This window comes from Xiphophorus couchianus, chromosome 21 (assembly GCF_001444195.1).
Source record: "Xiphophorus couchianus chromosome 21, X_couchianus-1.0, whole genome shotgun sequence".
NCBI classification, from domain to species: domain Eukaryota; kingdom Metazoa; phylum Chordata; class Actinopteri; order Cyprinodontiformes; family Poeciliidae; genus Xiphophorus; species Xiphophorus couchianus.
Genome location: NC_040248.1, coordinates 18659097 through 18685054, shown reverse-complemented (window position 1 = coordinate 18685054; position 25958 = coordinate 18659097). Strand labels below are relative to the sequence as shown.

At 39.7% G+C, this 25958-nt stretch overlaps 1 protein-coding gene across 1 annotated transcript; it reads right to left on the bottom strand.

Annotated features, from left to right (window-relative positions):
* Positions 1-454: 454 nt before the first annotated feature.
* Positions 455-24986, bottom strand: wwp1 (WW domain containing E3 ubiquitin protein ligase 1). Its single transcript, XM_028005434.1, has 25 exons — positions 24832-24986; positions 19254-19310; positions 18932-19024; positions 18706-18844; positions 17717-17841; positions 16693-16845; positions 16408-16480; positions 15369-15550; positions 12067-12496; positions 11888-11983; positions 10534-10708; positions 9983-10037; positions 9236-9320; positions 8579-8707; positions 8355-8427; positions 8203-8274; positions 7288-7376; positions 7032-7191; positions 6735-6868; positions 5485-5625; positions 4341-4461; positions 4087-4191; positions 3883-3979; positions 3741-3813; positions 455-2702 (listed from the first exon to the last, which is right to left on the bottom strand). The coding sequence occupies exons 3-25, from the start codon at positions 18999-19001 to the stop codon at positions 2603-2605; spliced, it is 2877 nt and encodes a 958-aa protein (XP_027861235.1). The 5' UTR covers positions 19002-19024; positions 19254-19310; positions 24832-24986; the 3' UTR covers positions 455-2602.
* Between the last annotated feature and the right edge of the window lie 972 nt (positions 24987-25958).

Sequence of the window (25958 nt, the reverse complement as noted above, 5' to 3'; positions counted from 1 at the left end):
TCTGTGCGAACAGTGACAGTTTTTAATGTCATGCTAGCAATACAATACCAGAGTCCCAGCCAGTGATGTGCACAGTTGGACACTAGGAGGCGCTAGAGCACCTGAGCTTTTTCCTCTGGACAAAAAAAAAAGGGGTCCTTCTGAAATCCTCCTTTTTTTTTTTTAAATAGTGCATTTCTATTGATCTGTAATTGGTGGATATAAATTATGTTTAAGTTTTGCCATTAAAGAAAAAATCTAACATTACTATGACAACACAGGGTGCCCCTCCACTTGAACACTTTCCCCCCCAAAATATCTGTGCACACCACTGCTGCCAGCATTGTTTAATTACTATATGCAACTAAAAAAAAGTGTGTTTTGCTTATTGAAAATTAGGCACATTCATTTTTAAAACTAGTTGACAGGAGTTGTGCTGTGCCACCGTCCCTCCTCCCCACAAAAGCCAAGCCAGTGATGGTTTATTCACTTATTTATTCGTATCTCATAAATCCATCTCTCTCCATTTAAAATGGGTGAAATCAGATTAGAAATGAATCTTCTATACACATGGTCTCCTGTAGAGGGGGCATTCTGTACAGTGTGGTTGGTGTTTTACAGTGTGTATCTACAAGTGATATGTTACAGAGCGGAAGCGTTTCAGGCGGTCAAGCCGACCCCCTGCCTTCCCCCGACCCCTGAACTTGGGGCCTGACTGGAGCTACGGTCCGAAACCCAGACCAAAACGACCGGCCGCAGCCAATGCGACCTGAAACGACCCCCCCCCCCCCCCCACGCTATTCTGATAAGAACAAAAGGCATCACAGACTCCCCATCGGTGGAGCGGTAGCTCTGCGCGGTCGATTATAATATTGAAGTATTTCATTTCACTGTCGTCTTTATGCAATCGGAACACGCAACAACTGATTTGGATTACAGGTTTCTGTTGAAAAGGAAGCACAGTTTGATGGATCTCTGTATAAAATGGCCTCCTGCAGCTCTCCACCCCCCCCCCCCCCCCAATCAGTTGAATACATGTTATTTACATGACTGATAACGGATCACAAGCTAATCCAGGACAGAAGCTTGAGGCGCTTCGCAGTGTTCGAACGCCTAAATTTCGCTTTTTCTTTTGTAGACTTCTAACTGAAATCATCTGTAACAGCAGAGTTTGATGTGATGTCTGTGAGAGGGGGGGAAAAGGAGCACTGTCCCTTTAAAAACTGAAGGAAACCTAGGCTGTGCAGGTTTTTGAGTCTCTACATGATGCAAATAAGGCTTTCTCAGCTCACAACGTGAGCATCATGGATGAAGTAGCTGGGTTGAGCAGTCAAACAGCAGTATTTCCCCCCCCCCTCTGTTCTGCCTGCTTGTCTAAGTAACACATTTCTTTTTTTTGTTGTTTTTTTTAAAACACCATCACCTTTGACTTTACGTGAAAACAACGGCTAACGATATCGGAGCCTTATTTTTCTCCGAGCACCGTCTGCTAAAGGGTTGAAGACGATGCGCTCCTGCTAAAATGAGGTACGAATAATCAAAACGTAGTGCTGCATCAAACACAGTGGCTTCAGAAGGACGCGACCTACAGTCCAACTCCAAGATCTGCAAATCACACAAAATAGCGCCGCTGTATCTTTTTTTTGTGTGTGTGTGTCCATTTAATGAGTTGCAAATGGAAACCGCAGATAATTAAGAGTCGTCCCCGTAGATCGCCGTGCCGACGCCTTTCTCTCGTTACATCACAGTGTGCAAAACAGGCCGCAGTCTTGATACAGCCTGGAACGTTTCTGGCATAAACCGGCACTACTGTCGTCACCCACACACACACACACACACACACACACACTCTCACGCATACATGGTAATGGCTTGTTTTCAATGAAATTTTTAAAATATCTAATATCGTCCCATGAGTTCTCATCGATTTAAAGACACAATTAAGATTCCTTTTTTTTTTTTTTTCCCCCAGCAGAGATGGATCCATCGCTGATTTCTGTCAAGGATGGGTTGATTCATGCCGGAAAAATAAAAAGTCTGCGTGCACACGCTCGCGGCGGTCTTCTAATGTTCGTAGGCAGCATGCAAGCACGCAGGATTTTCTAAAACGACTATCTGTCCCAGAAGGAAAAACAAAACTGGATTTCAGGCACTGAACGCCAAATACAACTAACTTTTTACCTTTTAACAGCTCTATAGAACTAGAGCTTTAAAAGAAGGTTGAGCCTAAACTAGAAAACCCTCTCAAAAGCACTGTCTGTCTATTTTCTTTTTTTTTTTTTAAAGCCAGTCAGCCACTTGGGGTGGACATCTAAAAAGAAAATTAAAAAAAAGAAAGAATCCATGATTTCTGTTTTTAAAACAGAAAAGCAGATGGATGAAATGTTTTGCATATTTTCATGGAGGGGAAAGAGGGCGTTATATATTATATAAGGACTGGGAACAGGAATGCGGCAAAAAACGATGCTGCAAATTAGGATTTGGTTTTAAATGACAAAATAGCTTATATACATTGGTGGTTATTTTGTGCAATTTTTTGTTGTTGTTGGTTTGTTTTTCTTGGCTGATTGAACAGCAGAGAGGGGGGCTAGCAGAGGGGACAACACCAGAGGACTTTGTCCCTCTATTCTTGGCCAAATCCTTCGGTTTCCTCGATGGCGAAGAGCAGCTTCTCCTTCAGCTGTTCGTAGCTTTTATAGGGAGGCAAGTCCAGGCGGTTAAAACTGGAACACAGAGATTGGGAGGAGGAAGTCAGTAGAGAATTATTACAACCTTCTCAAGGCATCGTTACTAATGTCACCGTCGTCAGATTTTGTATCTTTTCAATCAATCTAATGGGGATTTCATTTGATACAACACAAAGTAGCAAATGACTCCCCCCCTTCAAATAAAAAAATCCCACTCAGTTCAATTCTTGGTGGAAATCTTTTGCTTTTGTACATCTAAAGAAGATTTAAAAAAAAAAATCTTTTTAAAAAACTCCAAGCTTCACCAGGCTGGATGAAGGGCAGCTGTGAAACCCTCTTTTCAACTTTTCACACAGATTCTAAATAGGACTTTAGACTTTGACTGGGCCATTCTAGCACACGACTATGCTTTAAAGAGGTTGTATTACGTGTTTTCCAGCCATTCTACAGCATAAAAATGCTGCATATATCAAACATGACGTAAATTTTACCTCACCTTGAAATTGGGTCTATGTCCCTTTAAGAAAATTCTGCTCTTTCTGAAACTCTGCCTTCAGGAAGTCATCACAACATGGCTCCTCTATTAACCCTTTAATAACGTTTTTACCAGCGTTGTACTGAGAAGTAGCTCTTATGATGGCTAGTCTGAAGGAGCTGAACGGTTGCCACGGGAGATTAAATGATTTCTCAAACATCCATGAAAGAATCAAAGCAACACTCCGGGTATCTTTTTGATGAGGGAATAACATTATAACATGACGTAAAGTTTTACATAATACTGCTTCTTTAAAAACCAATATTTTTTTTAAATATTTATGGTATTAAAATAATTGCCCCCATTAGTGCAGGAATAATGTGGCAATCTCTTCTTACACAGTAATACTTTTTTTTTTTTAAACTTATGAGTCGACACTGTTCAACAACATAAAGGCTCACAAATGTATTTGTTTCAAGCATGAGAGGGTTTGTAAAAAAAAAAAAAAATAAAATAAAATAAATATATTATCACATAATCGATAGTAAAAGCTGTGGCTAAAATGTTTTAACTGAACATTTGTACTGAAATGTACTGACCATGTGTGACTACGGGGAAGCCATGTATCCTTCCCCACTTTCTCGATGCAGAACTTCTGCGGCCCGTTGCTTCCTGCAACACAAAGCGAGACAATCAAGGGGACCGTAACGCTCCCAGCGTCGTACTAGTTCCGTCACTGACCCATCAGCTCAGCGAAGCCGCCCAGAGGAAGCCGGCAGGTTCCCGTCACAAACTGCATGAGCCGCAGACGCACTTCGTTGTCCACTTCTTTCACCAGCTGCAGGGGAGGAAATCGACGGCGGACACCATTACAGGCCAACGCTTCTCGCAGGGAGCTTACGTTGACGTCGGACGCGAACACAACAAACGCTTGAGCGACAGTACCTGCCAGAACCAGATGATCTGCTTGCTGTTCCGGGTGTAGTGGCGGTACACGGTGTTTCTCTGCCAGTCCTGCAGGTCCACCTCCTGCATGCCGCACAGCATCACCTGGACGCAAAGATGAGCAGACTCAGAACACCGGTCCAGTAGAAAAAAACAGGAAGCCAGTGATTCATTTTGTCGCAGAGAAGTCTAAAGTTGCGAGGTTTTTAGAATTAAAGCAAGCTGGTTCTGAACAGAGGAGCGCTGCTACTCACCTCCAGCTCCTTCTCATCGAAATACTGCAGCCACTGAAGCGGGACCACTTCGTTGAAGCCGTCCAGAAAAGCTTTGGTTTGACCTTCCACCCCACGGGAGAACCTCCACTCTGCCATCAGACTGCAAACACAAGCAGGACATAGGTATGTTTTACTTTTCATAATGACTAAACCAAGCGTTCCCAAACTCTTCCCTGGCCCCCCCAAAGAGCATTAACCTCTGGACAGGAGGCCTCTTTGCAAACCCACAGACAATGCTACAAAATATGGAAAGAAACATCAACTTTTAGAAGGTTTTTCATTCACTATTTCATAATTATTACATTCATTTAGCATAAAAGGTGCCTCATACCATTGAATTTTAGATGGTTATGGGTTCTGGGGGACAAAATTTTATTATCAGATGATATGACTTTATTACAAGGTAGTACAATTTATCAACATAATCCCCTATCGTGATCATAAGAAAGTATGGAATATTTTATATTAATTGCTTCAATTTTTTTATTTTATTTTATATTATTACCCCGCAGTTCGTATGGCGTTTTTCTTGTTGAACATTTTCCCATTTCTCACTTACTTGCTTGTGGGGCAAAAGGAGCTTGATTCATTTGACTGGCAGCCAATCAGAGAATGAGCATTAGAAACAACATTTAAATTAATTACTTTTAACCTTTTTTTAATGATTGAAAAACAGAAAACAAAAGTTATGATGACAAATGGACTTTTCTTTCTTACTTTTCTCAACTTCTGACACATGCTGAAGCCCCCACAGCGCCGCCTGGTGGCCACACACTGAACAACACTGGTCTAGACTACAGCAATTTCACAGGTTAGAGCAGGGGTGTTCCAATTAAAAATTCAAAATCATTTTATTGGGAATCTTTTGTTTTTGTGATTTAAAGAGGCAATATTTTTATTAAGCAATGTAGAAAATAATTTATTGTCGATACTGAGAAAGGTCTTAGATGTTTTCCTTAGTAAAAGAAAGGTGTACAGTTTTCTGACCTTTTGGGTTGAATACTCTGTGATTGTTTTTGGTCTACAAAATGTTTTTTAGCAATAAATATGACGGGGGTCACATAAGATTATTCCAAAGGCACTTTGGACGCCCCTGGGTTTATTTTTGTTCTGAGAAAACTACCCGATGTACTCCTCCTTGTTCTCCTCCGTCACCAGGATGTTGGCGCCATCGGGTTTCAGGTCATGAGACGAGATCTTCCCCAAGATCTCCATGTCCACGGAGAAGTACATCTCCAGCCCACATTCCTCGATGTTGTTGTCCCTGAGGAGATGCGACGGCATGATTGCTTCTGTTTTTATTTATACGGTAATGTTTTATGCAAGGAAATATAGGAACTTTAACAACAATGTTGGGACAAAAGTATTAGTTACAACAACATTGACAAGTTTTACTTAAAAACCTTCCTATCCTGATACATTTAGGCTATTTTCCTATAAAATTGTTAAAATTAATATTAATCACATGGTTTGACATAAAAAAAAAGGATAAGTAATCTGTTTTCTTTGTAAAAACATGAAATGAGAAACCACATTTGGGAAATAATACAACTGAATAACAAAAAGTTACAGTCGCCTAGTTTTAGGCAGCTTATTGAAGGCAGACGGTTCAATTTTATCACTTCTTTTTTGTTTTTTTAAAAGATTTTATTGGCTCTAGTGACCTTTATTTGACAGTGAATTGACAGGAAAGAGGGTAATGAGAGAAGGGGGAAGACATGCAGCAAAGGTCGCCAGGCCGGGAATCGAACCTGCGACAGCCGCATCGAGGACTAAGGAATCTATATGTGGGTTGTGCTTAATTCCTGCGCCACCACAGCACACCCCTACCTCAGTAGTTTTAATGTTACTCTATTGTTGCAGTAGGAGCTCAGTTTACATATTGAATTAAGACACTTTGAGGTGTATAAAGTTACTAAAATTGGTCCAACTAAAGTCCTAATTTCTTCTAAAGTCAGACTGCTCCTTATGTCTTGCTGCTTGGCAAAAATAAAAAGTTGCATAAAAATAGCAAAAAGTGGCTTTTTGATTCACTTGTAAGCTGTAAGCAAATTTAAATCAATTATATTCGCTCATTTCTAGATTTTTCCAAACTGTCAATCTTATCCACAAGTCAGATTTAGACCGTTGAACGTAAAGTTTCATATCCCTCATTTTCTTTCTAGATTTGAAAACAATCTTTTGGCTATTTATTTAAAGATCTTCCAAAAAAAACCCAAAAAAAACATCCATACTTTTAGGAAGAAAAAACAAAGCCAGGACAAGCAAACTTTGTTTAAACTTCCTTTCAAAGTTTCTTGATGCATGTCAACTCTGCAGCCGTGACCTCTGAGGACATGAATACTACTGATAGTGAGCGAACACACAGCTCACCTAATCCAGATGAGAGAGTTGTAGAACTCCGGGTCGATGGACTCCAGGTCCTTCAGGATGAGCTTCTTGTTCAGCATTCGTTTGTAGAACGGCAAAGAGAAGCCTGTGTCAATGAACTTCCCGTGGAAAAGTGCCTGCAGAGACACAATGGGAGAGATTAGCAGTTAGCAAGCTAACCCGGCCCTAAAAATACATCCGCTCATTTTGGACAATGTCGGCATTTTATTTAGCACAGAAACATAACAACTGAAAACAGTTGAGGTAGCGTGTCGGGGTGCGTTTGTTAAGCGGACGTGCCATCGCGATGAAGCGGCCAATGAAGCAGAAGTAGGAGAGGTGATCTGGGTTGATGGCCGACGCCGGGTTGATCTGCAGACAGTAGTTGCTCTTTCCTGCGTACTCAAACAGGCAGTACATGGGGTTCAGCACCTCATGGGACAAGAGGAAGAACCACTCCCTGAGAGGCGTGGAGGAGGAGAAAAACAAATGCAGACGAGTGAATGATTTAAGGTGAAATCTGTTGAGGAGCGGTTTCTAAACTCATACTGCTTACCGGGCTAAGCCACCGTAGTCCAGACCCTCCTCGCCTCTGAAGATGACGTACAGCCTCCTCCGTAGGTCGTATGGCTTCAGAGCCATGATCTGAAAGAGTACAGAACAGATGCGCAAGATCAAATAACACATCATTTACTAGCTGGATGATAAATCAATTTTATTGATACATTTTTTGGTTTTTGAAGATTTCATTTTTGGAAAACCTGAACTTTCCTCCCCCCCACACACACACCAGTGCACTTCAGCCATCTTGTTTTACAAGTGGGTTTTACAACTTCTGCTTTGGGCATTGAATTCTGGTCAACTCTGCGACATAATATTAGGGCCAGGCTAAGATTTTATTTTATTTTGAATTATGAGGGTAAAATTACAATGTTACTAGAACAAAGTTGTAATATTAACAGAAAAGTTTATGAGAGCTACAACACAAAAATAACTTTGACCATACCTCAGTCTAAGTTTGAGCGATCATATTTAAAAGAAAAGGTTAATCTTTTAACACATCAAGTTATCTGTATCTGTGAAACTACGGTGAAAGAAACTTTGTCTATTTCGAAGTAAGAATCACACACTGAGCTGCTCACATCATGTTCCTATACCTTTAAACTTTGCTCATTAAAAGAACAGTTTTGTCGTAATTTTAAGAATTGCGTTTTTTTCTGCTACTATAAATATATTCTCTTAAGTAAACAAATATTCTCAAAGTCCAGCCTTAATATTCAGTCATACAACTCAGAGAAGGGTTGGATAAAATAAAAGCTACTTTTTAAAAATATTTTCTGCAATTTTCTTAAGAAAAGAAAGCGAGCAAAAATAAATTTATTTTTAAGCCATATCGTCCATCCCCAGTACAAATACGAACATTTAACAGAAGAGAAAACTCCTACTATAAACAACAGACTGAAGTTCTTACTTGCTGAAAAGAGTCTTCGAACAGCGTCTGTCTGGAGACGGTGATTTTCACGTGGCTCGGCAAAGCGTTAGACTGAAGAAGAAATCAAAGCATGAGCACCGTAGAGTAAACGATGCCATCAAACAGAGACGTAACAAAAAGAAAACGCAGACCTGACACAGGTAACGGAAGTGAGCGAGCTTCCACCTGAAGCTGCGCTCGTATGCAATCTGTGGGCCTTTGGTGCTGAGCAGAAAACGTTTCAGAAGGTGAATGCTAGAAAAGTGTCTCACTTCAGAAAAAGATTTGTTCTAGGATTTCATACAGTTAATAGAGAACACCCACTCGGTAAACAACACACACACAGAGCATCATGATGAATGAGAATCTCCCTTACACAGAAGACTTCCCGGTGCGCGGGTCGCTGAAAGTGGTCGTCCGAGTGTTGTGATCCACAAAGTAGCGAACTCCTTCCCTCGTGTACCGGATTTCCCATCCTTCAGGCAGAGGATCCTCATTCTGTAGCCTGCAAAAGAACACACACACACACACACACACCCAATCAGAGGCATGCTTCATATTTATTTCTGATTTTGCTGACTTTTAAAAAAAGGTCCAACCAAGGGTGGGGTTTGCAAATTAGCCAGTGGCTAGAAAACCGTCATGCAAAACAAATATATATATATATTCAGTTCAAGTTTATTTCATCAAGGACCGCACCGTAAACAAAGCAACCTTTGTCGCCAAAGGGCTGCGAAGACATCATTACACAACTAAAGCGAATAAAAACTCTATAAAAACAATAAAACCACAAAGTTAGTAAGATCAACTTGTAAAATGAACGAGTTAAGCAAAACAAAATACACTAATAAATAGAGAAAAAAAAAACAGGATGAAACTTGGTGGCTGCTTCGGATCAGACGAGCCAAACAAACATGTTACACATCATAACAGGACGTATGGAAAAGCTTTTATTTTCCATAAACCACATTATGACAGGTTTCTAACTCTGCATGCAACAGCCACATCTGGTATCCATTTGCTCTGTACTCACCCTTGGGTTCGAGGGTCTTCCCACTGTGTTGTCTTTGTATTGTGGTTCACAAAGTAAACTCTGTCATTGGAGTCCACACGCCTCTCTACAGGTAGTCATGACACATAACAACATTAAACTTGTATTAGATTAGAATGTGTATAATCCAATTCAAAACATGCTGATTGGTACAGAACTATACAGGAGACGGTCAGAGCAAACAGTTCTCACTAGAAAAAGCAGCTCAAGTGTTAAATGCTGCATTTCCATTGACCATATAAATTGCACAAATTGGAATCACAAAAATAAATTCGCTTAACGGAAACACGCCAATTTTGAAAGAACTCATGTTTTTCAATTAAACGTTTTTGCACTAGGATGAGTTGTTGTTTTGTTTTTTTTGGCTGTATCAAAGTTAGTGCATTTCGCAAAACTGCATTGGAAACACTTTTCTGCATCACACGCGTCGCATCAACCGGATGCTGCCACTGGCGGAGACTACAGAGACGACAGCAGGAAGTGTTAGGAGGACGATGGCACAGCGTGTTTCTCAATGAACACACTTATTCATATGCAATTTTAATTGCATTTCTTATTTAATGGAAACAACGCAATTGCGAAATTGTATTTTTTCGACATTAGCGTAATAGCGGCAAAATTTTGCACACATTTGTGATGGAAATGCAGCTATTGTCTCCAGTCTCCGTTTATTTTAGTGGACTGGAAAGTTAACAACTTTATCATACTGCAGAGCAACGATGAACTCACCCCAACCAGGAGGGAGAGGGCCAAGAGGGTCATTCTCAGCAGACATCATAGATGCCTAAAAGTGAGCAATATGCATTAAACTCCATTCAAGAAACAGAAAAAAAGACCCAAATCCTTTTAGGAATGTTTTTTTTTTTTTTTTTCAAAAATAGAAAAAAAATGACATAATATTGCTCATGACTCATGTTTACCTGCTTTGTGTTTTCTGCAGAGTGCAGAAATCTTACAAAGATCGAACCAAGATCAAGATCCAAGTTAATGTTTTTAATTAAATCTGTTCTGTAAACATTTTTTATTTCTACAAATTTGATTAATTTTTTTACAGAAAAAGCAATTGTGGAAGAAACCGTTAATCATCTTACTGAACGAGCCAATGAGGAGGAGGAGATGGTCATTAAAAAAAAAAAATAAAATCTTTTTAAAAAGTCAAATCAGGCAATCAAATTTATAACTTTACAGGCACTTGTCTTACCATCAGCACAGAATGAAGAAAACTGACTAAAAAGGAATAAGCAGGAAGACAGAAAGGGGTGTGCAGAGCGGTTGCTTACAGAGTAGAGGTATCTCTGGTTAAACTGATGCATAGCTCCCTGCAGCTGGCTGCGCTGGCTCTGCCACTGCTCAAAGTTGCGCACCGATTCCATGGTGGGCCGCTGCCAAGTGGTGGTCCGGGTGTTGTGGTCCACGTAATAGATCCGACCCCGATCGTCCACTCGGCGCTCCCAGCTGGCAACAAACAGTAAAGGAGGCTTGAGTTGCAGAAACAGAGGAACCCGAGTCTAAGTGACCGAATGATATGTAGCTCCGTGATTTCATGTGCATCGTTCATTTTATGGTGTCTAATTAGAGAATAAAGGATTCACTTTTGAAATAAATGATTCTCCTTAATAATGCTCAATAATTCTCGACAAGATTTTAAAATCAATCCAAGAAAAATCTGATTTTCTTTCCCTTTTTTGGAAATCAATGAAAACTGAAAATTCCCACCTTCTTCAGGCAGAAACAGGTAATCAAAAACTCATAGATCTGTTGCACTTTTGTTAAGATGAAGTTTTGAGATGCGTCTTGAGTCGTAAATGGAGATAATATTATCACCAATTTATTTTCATTTCAATCGAGGAACTGAAGGATATTTTCTTCTTGTATGGTCAGCATGTGTCAAATTAAAGTGTTACAACACAACAAAGTTTGCACAAATGACTGCTTTTTGTTATCTTTGAAAAGTGAATCTGAAAGCAAAGGAAGCAGCAGCTCAGACCTCAAAGAAAAGAGTTTCTGCAGGTTTCAGCAACTCAAATTTAAGACCATTACAAATAAAATTTAAGACCTGTGTCATGACATGAATGTACAGAAGACAATAGAATAGAAAGCATGTACCAGGGTACAGGTTGGCAACAGAAGTGAGTCAACACTGAAGAAAACATCAATAAATTTAGGTTTATTTTTTGATTTGATGCAAAAAACCTTGCTAGCTAGCACGGATATATCAACAGCTAGTTAGCGGTAGCCTCAACCGCCTTGAGTCACAGAGCACACAGAAGATGTCTGAGTGGGACTCAAACAGAGAAGTCCTATGAGAAAAAATTTAAATTAAAAATCTACATAGAATATTTGAGATTAAGTAGTCCTGCCTCAACAACACTTAAGACCTGTGATTAATCAATTTAAACATTTTAAGAACTTAATTTTAGAGAAATGTAAGACTTTTTAAAGGATGTGCTGACGCCCTGAAATCAGCAAGTAGGAGTCTAACTGGTGAATCTAGTTGACGCTAATAGTCATTGGTCAAGAACAGAGAATTCTGTTTACATTTGTTTTAAAACTGAAAACGCCAAAACAGACGTCCCTTGCAAAGTTAAGACGGTCTTGGCTGAAAAGGTCTGAGGTAAAGCGCCGGCCCCTCACCCTGGAGGAAGCGGCTGTGGTCTTTCCCAAGTAGTAGTTCTGGTGTTGTGGTCTACATAGTAAGTTCTCCCATGTGGATCTTTTCTCTGCTCCCACCTGAAACACATCCAGCAACACGAAGTTTGAACCAGGAAGGTTATCAAATCTGTTTGAGCACTTTTTGTTTGTTTTTATTGTACCCTGGTGGTAGAGGATCTCCTGCTGGAGCATTAGAAACCTGTTGTCTGGGTTTCACCCCATCAGTTGTTGTTGTTGAGCTGCTACTGCTGCCTGCTCCTGAAGCCCCCGCTTCTCCCGGCGCTGGGGAGGAGGACAACGATGAGGACGTCGTCACGGTGGGTTCTCCCTGGGTTGCAGAGGCTGACGTGGTGGAAGCAGCGGCGGCGGAGGAGGAAGAGGAAGCGGCGCCGTTGGCAGGTTTAGCAGCAGGAGATGAGGCGGATGAAGGTGTGGGAGCCGGAGGAGGCCGGGAAGTGCTGGCTGGTGATGTTTCAGCGTTTGGCGGGGCAGCATCTTGAGAGCTCTCCTCAGTTTCACCTGCAGACGGCTGCGTTTCCCTTCTGGAAGCAGAAGATTGCCTGGGAACAGTCTCAGAGGATTCCCCGTTTACTGTAGAAAATTAAGAAAGAAAAAAAGAGAGCAAGTCTGACCTTTTACTTTGCACTTTAATATAAAAAAAACAACAACAAAAGGGTTGCACAAAAAAAGAACGTAAATATAGTTTTAAACAAGAGAGCTTTTTATGTGATAATATTTTTAAAAAATGTCATGTTAACGAGTCACTCCAGGAAGTTGCAACTATTACTGCAAATTCAATCATTATTGGCAAATTTCGCACGGAATTGCAATTTTTTAACCAATCACCACAACTTTCCCGCAAATTTGACCAATCACCTTCACGTTTTCTGAATTTCCTTGTTTTCTGACCAGTCGCTCAAACTCAGATGAATTTTGACCAATCCCCTTAGCCTCTTTTTCATTTAACTTCCCATTTCACTACTTCAAACCAGCATGATTTATTACGTACTTTCCAGGCACATTGTGGAATTTTATAACACAGTTAAGCAAGTTTGTTATCTTCAGTTGTTATAAAAATGCTATACATATCAAATGCGACTTAAAAGAAATTAGATTTTGTAATTCAGTGTTTTGAAATTGGTTTCTGTCTCTTTAAGTAACTCCTGTTCTTTCTGAAACCCCGCCTTCAGGAAGTCACCATAACATCGCTCCTCCAACATTTTTGCCAAGGAGGAGCTACATCCTCAAAGGCGGAGCTAGGTCCAAGTAGGCATTTTGCACAGCTGAACGGTTGCCATGGGAGATTAAAGGATTCCTCAAACATGCATGAAAAAATCAAAGCACATGTTTTTGATGAGGGAATAACACTGTAACACGATGTAAATCTAAGAAAAACATTGTCAATTTTACATAATTCTGTCCCTTGAAGGTGTGGTAACGTGATTTATTTACGTCTTTAAAGGCACCACGAGGGGAGACCTGTTGCTGAGCCGAGCTGCACAGTCTGTTCTGTTCAGCAATTAGCCAGAGCCAAAAGGCCAAAACAAAATTGAGTTTTTTTCCCCCAAACAAGCCCTGTCAGTCAAGTACTTAATGCTGCTGCATGCAGATAATAATAGCTAAACGGTTAATATATGCCAGTATCTTATATTAAGCTTAATCAGAACACTAATGTTGTTGTGTTACCCATTTTACATCCTTTGCTATTTAGACAGAAGTTGTACATGTTGTTGCTTTCCAAATATTTAAAGGAAATATTCATTGTCACAATAGAAAGAGTTGGGGAGGAGACATTACACTAAAGTACAGCAGCAGGAGAGAGAAAACATCATGAGAAGGAGAGAAGGAAAAGGAACGTTTTGTGCAGCAATTCATACTTTTTTGTTGACAATGTGGTGGGAGAGTTAAAGACAGAGGTACAAAGAGAAATTCAGATGTGGAGGGCAAACTCACAGGCAGAGCTGTGCGAATACCCTAAAGTACACAATCACTGCAACATTAATCCTGTGTTGGCCCCAACTTCACAAAGAGAGAAGCAGAAGTAGAGACTAGATATACAGTACAGACCAAAAGTTTGGACACACCTTCTAATTCAATGGGTTTTCTTTATTTTCATGACTATTTATAAGGCAAGAAATCCCACTTATTAACCTGACAGGGCAGGTTGACCTATGAAGTGAAAACCATTTCAGGTGACGACCTCTTGAAGCTCATCAAGAAAATGCAGAGTGTGTGCAAAGCAGTAATCACAGCAAAAGGTTGCTACTTTGAAGAAACTAGAATATAAGGGGTATTTTCAGTTGTTTTACACTTTTTTGTTTAGTGCATATTTCCACATGTGTTATTCATAGTTTTGATGCCTTCAGTGTGAATCTATAATGTCAATAGTCATGAAAATAAAGGAAACTCATTGAATTAAAAGGTGTGTCCAAACTTTTGGTCTGTACTGTACGTAGGAAGGTCTTTTGGTTCAGATTAAGATATTCTGGACCGAACTGAGTGACTGAGCATTCAATGTACCACACAGGGTAAAAATGTTATTTCTAAACAATTGCAGGAATATTTATGTCTCAGATCATAACTCACACAAACCATAACTAGAACTCAGTAACCAGTGTCCCTCTTTTGGACCATCTCCAGAATGAATCCAGAGAGCACTTCTACATCCGTCCCAGAGGAATGCTTTGCTTATTATGCAACAAAAACGCTGCATTAATTTTTAATCAAGAATAATATTTTTTGGATAAAGGTTGTGTCTTTACTACGTTGAATGTTGTTTACTTAAAAAAAAAAGAGTAATATTGCTTAAACTGTTTGGTAAAATCCATGCTGCACCACATTCAATCATGAAAAGAAAGTCCTGCTTATGTGGAAGTGTGAAAGGGATTACACTTTTTTTTAAAAAAAACAATTCTGAAAAACAAGGGAAACAAGGTTGCATTTCTTCACTGCATTGCAGTTTACACCGACAGATTTAATGCACTAGAAGAGCATTAAACCATACCGGGACTTAACAGAGATCAGATTAACAGTGACGATCAGAAAAGTGTGTTTTTTTTCCTTGAAGAAACAAGATAAACGTAGCTTTTATTCTGCTGAAAAGAAGCTAACCTTCATTCATCATACCCAGCTGAGAGCAGCTCTGCAGCATACTGCACTCTGCTCCGCTTTGCTTTATGCGTCTCCTGGGTGTTCGGACAAAGGTGCTGACAGCAGCAGAGACTGCAGGCCTCACTTAATGAAAATTAATCAACAGTTCTTCTTTACACTTCATTACAACCCCATGAACCGTGAAGAACACAAACGTAAAGAACACTCAATCCATTTCCTGGAAACATAATAGGTACGTGCAAAAAGAAAAATTAAAGAGAAAGTCAGATTATTACAAGAAAAAAAAAAAAAAAAGAGAGGGCGGTAAAGTCAAATATTGTTGTCATGAGAGAGAGAGAGAAAGTAAACCCACCCATTCTGGTGTCTGGGCTGCTGTCTGGAGGTTGGTGCACTGGTGTGGAGTTGGGGGTTTGATCTCCGTTGATCATACCGGTGGTGTGATCGAGAGCAGGGCTGGAAGGCACCGGACCATCAGCACCGCTGGAGGCTGAGCAGGAGCCTGACCTCTGACCCAAGTCTGTTCCATTCACGGTGCTTTAAAAGGAAAATAAACATTAATTAGCATTGTTTTATGTTGATTTTACTTTAAAGATTGTCACAGTTGTTATTGCTCCTTAAGTCTCTTTGAGCAATAACTCTCTGGGTTTTATGACAAGTTTGTGTACTGCAGGGGCGTGTCGTGGTGGCGTAGTGGTTAGTGCGACCCATATTTGGAGGCCTTGAGTCCTCGACGAGGCCTTCACGGGTTTGACTCCCGGACCCGACGATATTTGCCGCATGTCTTCCCCCCTCTCCTTCCCAGTTTCCTGTCAGTCTACTATCATATAAGGGACAATAGAGCCCACAAAAAGACCCCCTGGAGGGGTAAAAAAAAAAAAAAAAAAAAGGTTTGTGTACTGCAGTGTTTTTGGCTTCTGCTTCAAGCACCTTGTAGAGGCAACCAATACAAAGACATAAACTATTCCCGTCTGTGGTTGCAGCCCATTACAAGGGTAAAAAGAAGTATAAATGTACACTTTGTTTAAAAAAGGGAAAAAGAAAATAAAAACAACTGTCAGAGTTCAGTTCAAGGCAAAGATGTGGCAATAGAAAGATGAAGATAAAATCTCAAAGCAAGGCGGAAGGATTCATTTTGTAGACAACATTACAATAGACTGGTTTATGTTTTACCAGCACACGTTATAAATATATACAGTATATACACATATTTACTTAAGTTACTTGACTGTGTTATAAAATGGAACTATGTGCCTGGAAAATACTTAATACCCTTTAACTTGCTGAACAGATCTTTACAATGTTCAAGTACATCAAAAATCCTTCATTTATTTAATTTTTTAAGATATTGACATAAGTAAAGCAATATAAAATTGATGACTTCATGAGTTTACCTGTTTGCAGCCCTTGAAGAAGAGGAAGAGGAGTCTCCGTTTTCATGAATGGCATCACCATTCTGCTGGACTTCTGGAAAATAGATTTAAAAATAAATGAATGTTAACGTGGGCATGTTATGATGAAGAGACTATAAGGCAGATCATTCCCAGTAAAAAGTGTATTAACTTGAGTATATTTAACTACATATGCTTCAAACTGAACTTTTTTCTACCAGATTTGCAGTGCAGGTGGATGATGGCCTACACACACACACAGCTAAGATAAATAAATAGTGAGCTCACTGGTGCCATTTGCTGCGTTGCCATTGGTCAGCGGCGCCAATTCCTCCTGGTCAGTGACAGTCAGGCCATCAAGGTACACAGTCAGCTCGCCAACAGGCACAGAAAGCCCTTTCTGTTCCACACTCAGCTTCAGCACCTCCTTCACATTCTCCACTGTGGAGCATAAACGAGGCAGTGGGGAGAGAGAAAAAACACAGTCAGAGAGGAAAATAAAGAAAACAACACAATTAAATACATTCATGCACCGGCAGAAGTTTTTCTGGCTGATCAGCAATCTTTAAAAAGCCTGACATGCTGATTCTGATTTTGGTCGATACAGATGGGTTTTCCTTTGTTTTTTATAAATTACACCATCAGGTGCTACAACTGATTTCACTTGAGTCTGAAACGTGACTGCAAATAGCAACAAAGTTGCAAAATTGGCAACATCTGTGGTTAAGAACGGATTGCCAGTCATCCAAAATTGAGGAAATTGCTGCACCGATTGATCGACGCTCCCGATTCACATCTCTGTTCCTTTGAAGAAGTAAACTGCCACTCTCCATCTTTAATCTAAATTGCCATTTACTTAAGATGCATCTAAGATTTTCTAAAGGAGAGATAAAATACCACAGTATTTACACAAACATGCGAGACAAAAACATATTGCATTAATCTAAAATAGAAATTAAAGATTTTTCTAAATGATGCTGAAATTACAAAATAAATATAACATTCCTATTATTATTATTATTATTATTATTATTATTATTATTATTATTATTATGTGCATTACTACTAGTTTTTTGGAGTTAAAAAATACAGTCAGTGTAAAACTTTGGATGCAATGACAATAACAGCCAAACATCTGGGTGGAACGTTAATAATTTAGTTCCATTATTTCTTTCATTAAAAAATAAGCATAAGTATACATTCTAAGTATTTTGTAATGTTTATCATTGCATAATCAAACTTAGCTTTTTTTATATGAGCTATTTCACTAAAACTGATTAAAGCTTTACGTCTACACATCTTATAATCTTACATTTTCTGTCATGCCGCTCCAAAGCCTGAATGAGATCCAGCGTAGCTTTGCCCAGCAGAGCGTCTGCTTTCAGGGTGTGGTGACTCCATACTTTGAAATCCACCTGCGTGTGTGGCGCTACAGTCCTAAAAAAAACATATATCAAAAACACATAAAGCACTTCTAAAATGATAAGAGCTTAAAAAGGACACGGTAAATGTAATAAGCTTAAAAAATAAAGGACGTTTTGGAGTTAACCTTCACACTTCTGCTGTTACTGACATAAACAGTTCATACACTTTAATCAGGATGCCATTTACGACTTTTCCTTCAGCCGACTGAAGTTCAGGACAGCAAGTTTAACATCTAACAAATTAATAAAATCACAGATTTTTTCCATTTTCACATTTCCCTCCCCTAGAAATGATAAAATCCACATCTGGCACAATGCCCCCTCGTTGAGTTTCAAACAAGGACAAAACGAGCAGCACACAATGCGGTCATTGTTTGAATAGCCCAGCATGCTGGTCCAAAGGGAAACATCTTGCATTACAACCTCAAAGTCACGAGAAGGACCCACAGGAGCGAGCAAAAACATCCACAAGACTCGGAGCACTGCGGCGGCCGCTCTTATCAGTGCTAACTAGTGGGGTGAAACCATCTGCAGTGATTAGTTTCTGGCTTTCAGTCCAACCGCTGCAAGAGAAACCACAGCGTTTGTGCTGCTAGCTCTAGTTGTGAGAAAACACAAAGAGGTCTGTGTGCTTGCAGGCAGCTTCCTCGCTTTTTCAAATGATTATCAGATAAGCCACCGGAGGGGGTTTTTCTCCTCAAATGCTACATGAAATCCACAAACTGTTTGAAAAAGCAGGATTTTGATTGTGCAACGCTCAGTACGGGACACAAACCGAGCTTAGTAGGAAGGATCTTTCTGCCTCTCTAATGGCGTTTTTAAACGAGCTCAAACGCTGCACAATCGCGGCATGAAAGGGTAAACAGACGGCGCTTACAGAGTCAGCCTCTCGTCCCATTTCGGGTTGGAGGAGCTGTGAGATTTTGCCGTGCGGCGGGTCTCTCCCTCTGCTGTCACCTCCACGTAAATGGCCGCCCCGAAAACGCTCTTCTTCCTCTTGAGTTTGGCACATGAAACTAGAGGGGGGGGGGGAAAAAAGGAAAAGATGACTGAAAAACTCAGAACTAAAAGGTGATCCTCTGGATGAGAACACTTTGACTCACCAATGGCATGGAGCTGTGATGTGCGTCTGTGGTTATGGCTAGTCTCTGCTCTCGATGAGGCCGTGGCCATGTCATTCACCACAGTGGGAAAGCCTTCAAATGGAAAACACAACGGAGATGTCAACCGCTAACTCCGCACGAATTCACAAATAAGACCCGGGAGGAAGGCTCCAAAGCCAATAACGATCAGATCCACTTGTTCCTGTTTTTAGTCAAAGTTCAAACTGATCTTTAGCAGCGATCAAAAGATTATCATAAAAAAAAAAGGAGCATTATGTTGTTGTGACCTTAATATTGGAGTAATAAACCGATGGATACTCACAACAGATGTGTTTTGCTAGGCCCTCCTGTTCAGCCTACTCCGTGTCCCATGGCGGCACTGAAACCAAGATCACAACAGATCAGAGAAGCAAAAAACTTTTTAAAAAGGGGGGAAAAAATGCGCTAAATGCATCAAAACGACCTCCTTTTTGGTCTCTAAGATTCATCAACCAACAGCAGGTATTTTTATAAATTTTTCTTTGCTTACTCAGATAAGGGTAAGGAACAAACTGTCTCTCTTAAAAGTATACGCGCCCCTATTAAAACGCCAGAACGTTGCAACATAAAAAATATTGGAGCATTAAATAACCTAAGTTTTTTTCTGCACTTAATGCCACATTAATCCTGTAGATTTGAACTGAAAAAGCGAAACAAGACGATAAATAAAAGTAGAGTGCAAACACTTAAAACTTTAATAAAGACCTTTTTGATTCCACAATTCGGCACAATCGGAATTAACAAAAGGCATCAGGTAAATAAAAGCAAGATTTGCCGATATTTGACTGTGCGGGTCAAACACAGACCATGGAAACAGGAAGTGATGGAACGCAAACTCCATCACAAGTTGTTGGATTTCTACATATCCAGCATGGAAAGCAGAAAATACTCCAGGTACGATTAGGAATTTCGCCTGGCTTCCGACTGATTCGGTGCGGTAGTTTTCATGAGAAGACAAACAAAATCCCAGACTCAGAAATCCAGCTGCACTCTGGCAGAACAAGCATGGCCTGGTTATTCTTCTGCTCGCCTCCGCATACCTGCCAAGAAACTTCGTCACCTTGTAAAAACAAGAACAAGAGCCCGAAGGAACACAAACACCCTGGCATCTTGCTCGAAAATAAAAAAAGGGAAGGAAGTTCAAAGTGACTGTTCTGGTTTTGTAGAGGGAACACACACCCACCTTGGATGTTTTGTCCCTCTTATTGCTTTAACAAATCAACAAAATTTGCCCTTTTTTCTCTCTCTTTTGACACAAATCCCCTTTAAATTCAAAGTAAAAACTTATTTCTGAATTAGGTCATTTAATTCAAAGGGGGTGAATAGTTATGCATTCATTTATTATTTGTCAAGATAATTGTATTTAATTGTTGTTATTTTGAAGAAATCAGTTTCAACATCGACATAAAACGGGTCGTTTTTGTTCATTTTTTGGCAAAAAAAAAATTGTTGATATGCGATTAGTTTTTACAGGTACTGTAAATGTGAGGGCAGCATGAATTGTGGGTAAAACTAGATGCCTTTCTGAAACCAAGGTTGGAAAATAATGGGCCTCCATGTGTCTGAAGACGTTTAAAGTTCAACCTATTAATGGTCAGTAATTTGCACTAGTGAAAGAATTTTTCCTGAGTGGACTGGGCACCAACACGGTTTCCAGCCCAGGGCCCCACATCCTTGTAAATCCGGCCCTGTAGTCGACCACAATATCATGCCGCCGTGAGAAGAAGGTAACGCCAAAATCTCTGAGCTAAAAGGGTTTGCGTGTGAGGCATGTCTGCTTCAGTCAGCCATTGTCTCTCTGCATTAGTCTTCAACCAGAAGGGTCACATGTTGGTGAAAAAAGAAAAATATATTTCGCCTTTTTTGGCCTTTTGTTTGTGCTTCGAGCTGCAAATGAAAAAACCTTTTTGAAAAGCAAAAAATAAAGTTTGTTCTTTCCATGTCTGTCGTTCCTGAGCTGTACGCTGGACATGAGAACAACGAGCAGAGAAAATATTGCTTTCAGGAGATCAGCTGAGCGTAATTTATTACCGATGATATTCTTCCCAAAGGCCAACTCTCTGAAAGGAGTCGCACAGAAAGAGATAAACACAGCCATGTCCTCACATAACCTTGCTGGATGACTGCTGCATTATTACAGCGGAATTTAAAAAAAAGTAAGGAGTGAACCACACACGTCAGACTGAAAGTTGGGAGGAAGTTTGAAACAGAGAAAAGGAAATTAAATGGTGGTGACATCATCTATTTTAAGCTGTGATAGATTTGAGACTGGACAGGCTGAAAACTAAAGTATGCCACACTTTTCAGATCATTATCCATACTTTAAACTAAATCCTTTGTGTTCCACTTAGACAGGAACTATGTAGTGTTTGTCGAAATTGTTGAAGTTTGTTTTAAAAAAGACAAAGTAGAGAAAAGTTAAGCTTAAATATTTGCTACTAACAATGATGCAGTATTTTGTGTTGGCATGTTGTCTAAAATCAAAATAAATTACATGGTGTTTGTTGTAACATGATAAAATGTGGAGAGAAAAAAAACAAACAATTCAAGGGCTGCAAATAGTTTTGCAAGACACTTCCCTTCTCACAAACGATGCAAATTTGAGTTCAATATTTCCTATTCCTCTGCTTCCCGTCCTCCACCTTACGGCTGCATGTTGGACATGAACGAGGCAAAAGAAGAAGGAGGAGAAGAAGAAGAAGACGGTTTGAGTCGGTCAGTGGATTCTTCCTAACCTGTTTTCCTCACTGCAGTGGTGTGCAGGTGGATTTGCTTACAAAACAGAGCGCAGGGCCGGGCACCGCTCGAGCATAATGCCCTTTATATTTTCTGCTGCATGGACTCTGGTTTATCTAAAGCAGGAGTCGGGCATAAAATCAGAAGCTTAAAAAAAACAAACAAGCACTGCGGTTAAATATTATCCCAAAAATAAAAGTCTGTAAATGGACAACATCATGCACTGTGTTTGGGATAAAGACACTTTAGGCGAAGGTTTCTTTGCCCAGCTCAGCAACGGGCAAAGAAACCTGCTGACCTCTGGAAGGCGCAGTCTGGACAGGGCGATAGTGGAGGCCTGGAGGCGCAGAAATGCATCGAGTCCAACAACAAAACCACAAAGAGTCGGTCTGGATAACACAAGCTTGATTGACAGATTTAAGACCTTCCTCCTGGATCTGATTGGTTGTTTTAGATCGGGAGCGGAGCATTTCTGCAGATGGTAATCCTAGCTCAGGGAGAAGGTGGAGGAGATCCATTTTTTCACAGATTATCCGTCTCATCTTATACTGTCACAACATGACGGTTTTAATAAATAAGGAAAAGATATATATTTTTACATGCAGCTTTAAATTCAAAAAGTTTTTGACTATTTTTGACCAAAATTTGCAATAAGCACATAATTATGCATTACCACAAAAAAGTTATCTGTTTATTTTAAATGAAATTCTACAATAGAGGAATTGCAAAAAAAATGAAGGGACTGAAAATTTTGCTAAAGTGTATTCTTTATCAGTCACAAGCAACATTTTCTTTGTAAAAAAAAAAAAAAAAAAAAAGAGTAGAAATAGATAAATAAAGTTGGAGGTTTGCACTTATCCTTTATTTTTATGCGAATACGTTTCTCCAATCCTGTTTGCCTTAAAGATTTATTTTCATAAGAAGAGACTACGCAAACAGGAACGCTCCAGTTTCTCCTCAAAAGACAATCCGTCTGGGAGCGATCCCTTCAACGTTCCATCAACACATCCAGGCCAAATTAGGGATCCAAAATCCTAAAACACAACAGCGCAGGATGCTTTAGACGACAGTATTAGCATCCAAAAACCATTCCCATTTCTCAGGCAGAAAAACCTGCCCAACAAAATGACAAATACCCAGCTGAGCCTAAGGCAACAAACACATAAAACCAATTATTTGATGTCTGTGTTTAGTGGCATGAGCACAAATTTCAAAGAACCTACAGACGAAATAAATAGTCGGAATATTTGGTGGCATTATTACTAGAGATACCTCCTCCCACAAAAGGGAGAACAAAAGACAATGGTTAGGTTAATAAGTCAGAAATTAATCTGATTTCTATCCAACAAAACGCACACGATTGTTGCCAGGTCACAGAAACACTCTCGAAGTCAACTCGGCTAATTATAGTGTGAGCGAGGCGTTTAGAAACGAAGCTAGACACCGTACTTGTTTCAGGCTTCTAGAAAGGAAACTGCATTTTCCACAGAGCCATGGTCGAAGTTACTTCAGGATGCCACAACAGAACAAAACAGGAAACAACACTTTGCACTGAAAGTTGGGGTGTTTTATTGCTACACAGAGCCCGATTTGTTCAAAGCGTTTGCAGGATTAAGGGACCACTGCTATTACTGCCAACTGTGGTAATAAAAGAAAAAGTGCTAAAAGCAGCATAAAATGCCAACTCTGTTACCGTGTCTTTGTTTTGAAATAGCTGAGAAATCCTGGTTAACTGCAGAGCTGTGTAACACAGCGGTTCTCGCTCTCGCGACATTGCTTTTGCTCCCAATGTAAATAATTAATTGATTTCCCAAAGAATGGCTGCTTAAGGCTCCTTTATGATTACAATAAATGGATAAATAATTTACAAAGCTCTGATTTACATAATAGTAAATCAGAGCTTTCTCCTCTTGGACAAAGCTGTTGTTTATTTTAAAATGATCTCAGAAAAAAAAAACATTGAATATCTTGTGATTAAAAAAAGAAAAGAAAATAATTTTAAGCTATAAAATGTAATACAAACTGGTGACGGAGATTTATGCAACTTTTTTTAGTCGGATTTTATTTCTTACAGCTCTGTAACTTAGGCTCATTAAGTATTGAGTTTTTAATTTAACCCAAATGCAGGAAAAAATAGTATTTTATTGGCATTTATAGCTATACAATATCCAAATCGGCAAAAAAAATAAAAATTATTAGTGGGTCAGAGATTTTCAGGAGGTGACAGGAAATCAGTAGCAAACAAAACCTCTAAGCAGTGCATTTGATAGAGATAATTATTTCTGTCTGTGTTCACTAAAGATGGGCTCCAAAGCAAAGTGTTTGTCAGCGTGTAATTAAAAAGCTGCTGGTGAGGCAAGTGCTTACCTGCCTCAGGTAATGGGGATCTGAACGTGCACACAAATCACGAACAAATCTGCACAACTTTAGAGGTTGACAAAATACAGATGAAGATTAACAAACACAAAAGGTCAAAACGTAGACTAACCATATTCTTAAAACGACAGAGCGTAATCCCTGCGTGGATATAAAATAACTTACTGGGGCACTGAACAGTTATCTGGTCAACAAACATTGACCAACTTTGCACGTCCACCAAACATGTTTTTCACGGTGATCCACAGACAGAGACTCTGAACCTTCCCGGTCTTAACCCACCGATTCTCAGCCAAAGTGTACCCCCTGCCTTAAGACACTTCTCAGCAATATGTCTGGCACTATGCGAACATTTTAAAGCAAATGTACTGAAAGTAATCTGCAGCGAAAGCTAAAGTCTGGTAGCTAGCGCTCGTTAAGCTAGCTACTAAGCTAAGCTGCACATAAAACATCTTATTTTGTAGCCATTTGGTTTCTAGAACTACGTCGTTCGCAGGCAATTGTCGTTTTTAGCTGTGAGCGTGTCCTGACAAGTAGTGGAGGTGATAATTTAGCGTATTTGTTGATTTTCTTTAGAGAGATAATATTTCCTACGGACGAGGCTATTAGCAAGCTAACGTTACAAACTTAGCCAAGTTAGCGGTTCTCCAGCAGCAGCCAGCGGGAACACATTTCCCCCAAAACAGGTTTAACAGAGTCTAAAAGTCTCTCGGAGCGCCTCGGCAGCGTAAAGTACGCGGTGTTTTTACCTTGTTTCGGCGCTGCGCTCCTCCCCTACAGTCCGTGGTTCGGTACCGTCAGGGCTGCTGGTCACCGCACAGGCCCCGCAGTCAGCTACGGCTCTACTGCCATCTCTGTGCGGATGTTGCCGAGCAAAACACCCGGGTGTCACCCAAACACTGCCGTGTCAAGACACGCGAGTTTTTCTGTGTTTGTTTGTTTGTCAAACTCTTTGGATGCCGCTAGTTAGAAAATATTCGCGTTAATTAATACTTTACTTCATGTTTTATTATATATATGGAAGCCCGTTTCCGCCACTCTGTTAAAAAAAAAAAAAAAAAAATCTCATTATAATGAGATTTTATCTCATTGTTTTGAGATACTATCTCATTATAATGAGATATTTTAGTTTTATTTTTTTTACAGAGTGGCGGAAACGGGCTTCCATAATTATACGTAAGTAATTTAATGGGTTTTTATGTTGTTTGTTGCTTCTTTTTTTTTAAATAAGTTTGAGGTCTAAGCTGGGTTACACTGTTATTGCCTCAAATTGGAGTTTGTTTTGAATTTAATGCAAAAGTACGACATAAAGTTAACCATGTAAAGCAATTAAAGACGAGAAAATAAGGCAATCTGTATCAACATACTTAGATTGGGGTCATTATTTAGATTTCACAATAACAAAGGAACAAGGTGTGAAATACAATTTCATTTACATTTTATTTTTGTTGAAGCTGAATACAAACTGCTAAGTACCGTATATTTAGAGTCGAAGGAGAATGATGTATAGCTTTCCAATTTTTGTACAATTAAAGATTTTAAAAAGTATGGCTTTTTCTTTTGTTGCTTTTTGCTCAGGTTTATGCTGTTATCAAATGAAAGACATTTGAATCAAATTAGCACATTACAGCACCGCCCACTTTTCCTCATCTCTAAGTCAGCATATACAGAAAGAAGTTATGTAACATACATCCCTGCAGTTACTTATTATTGAGCATACTAGACTGCTTTCCTACAAAATAGATTAGATCACTTCAGTTTGCAAGACCAGGGGAATTCTCAATATTTGAAGCTCTTCCTATTCTGGATTTGCCAGCTACTTTCTGCTCCAATCATAAAACACTGCTGGATGGCATCGCTGCCTGGACCAGCGAAT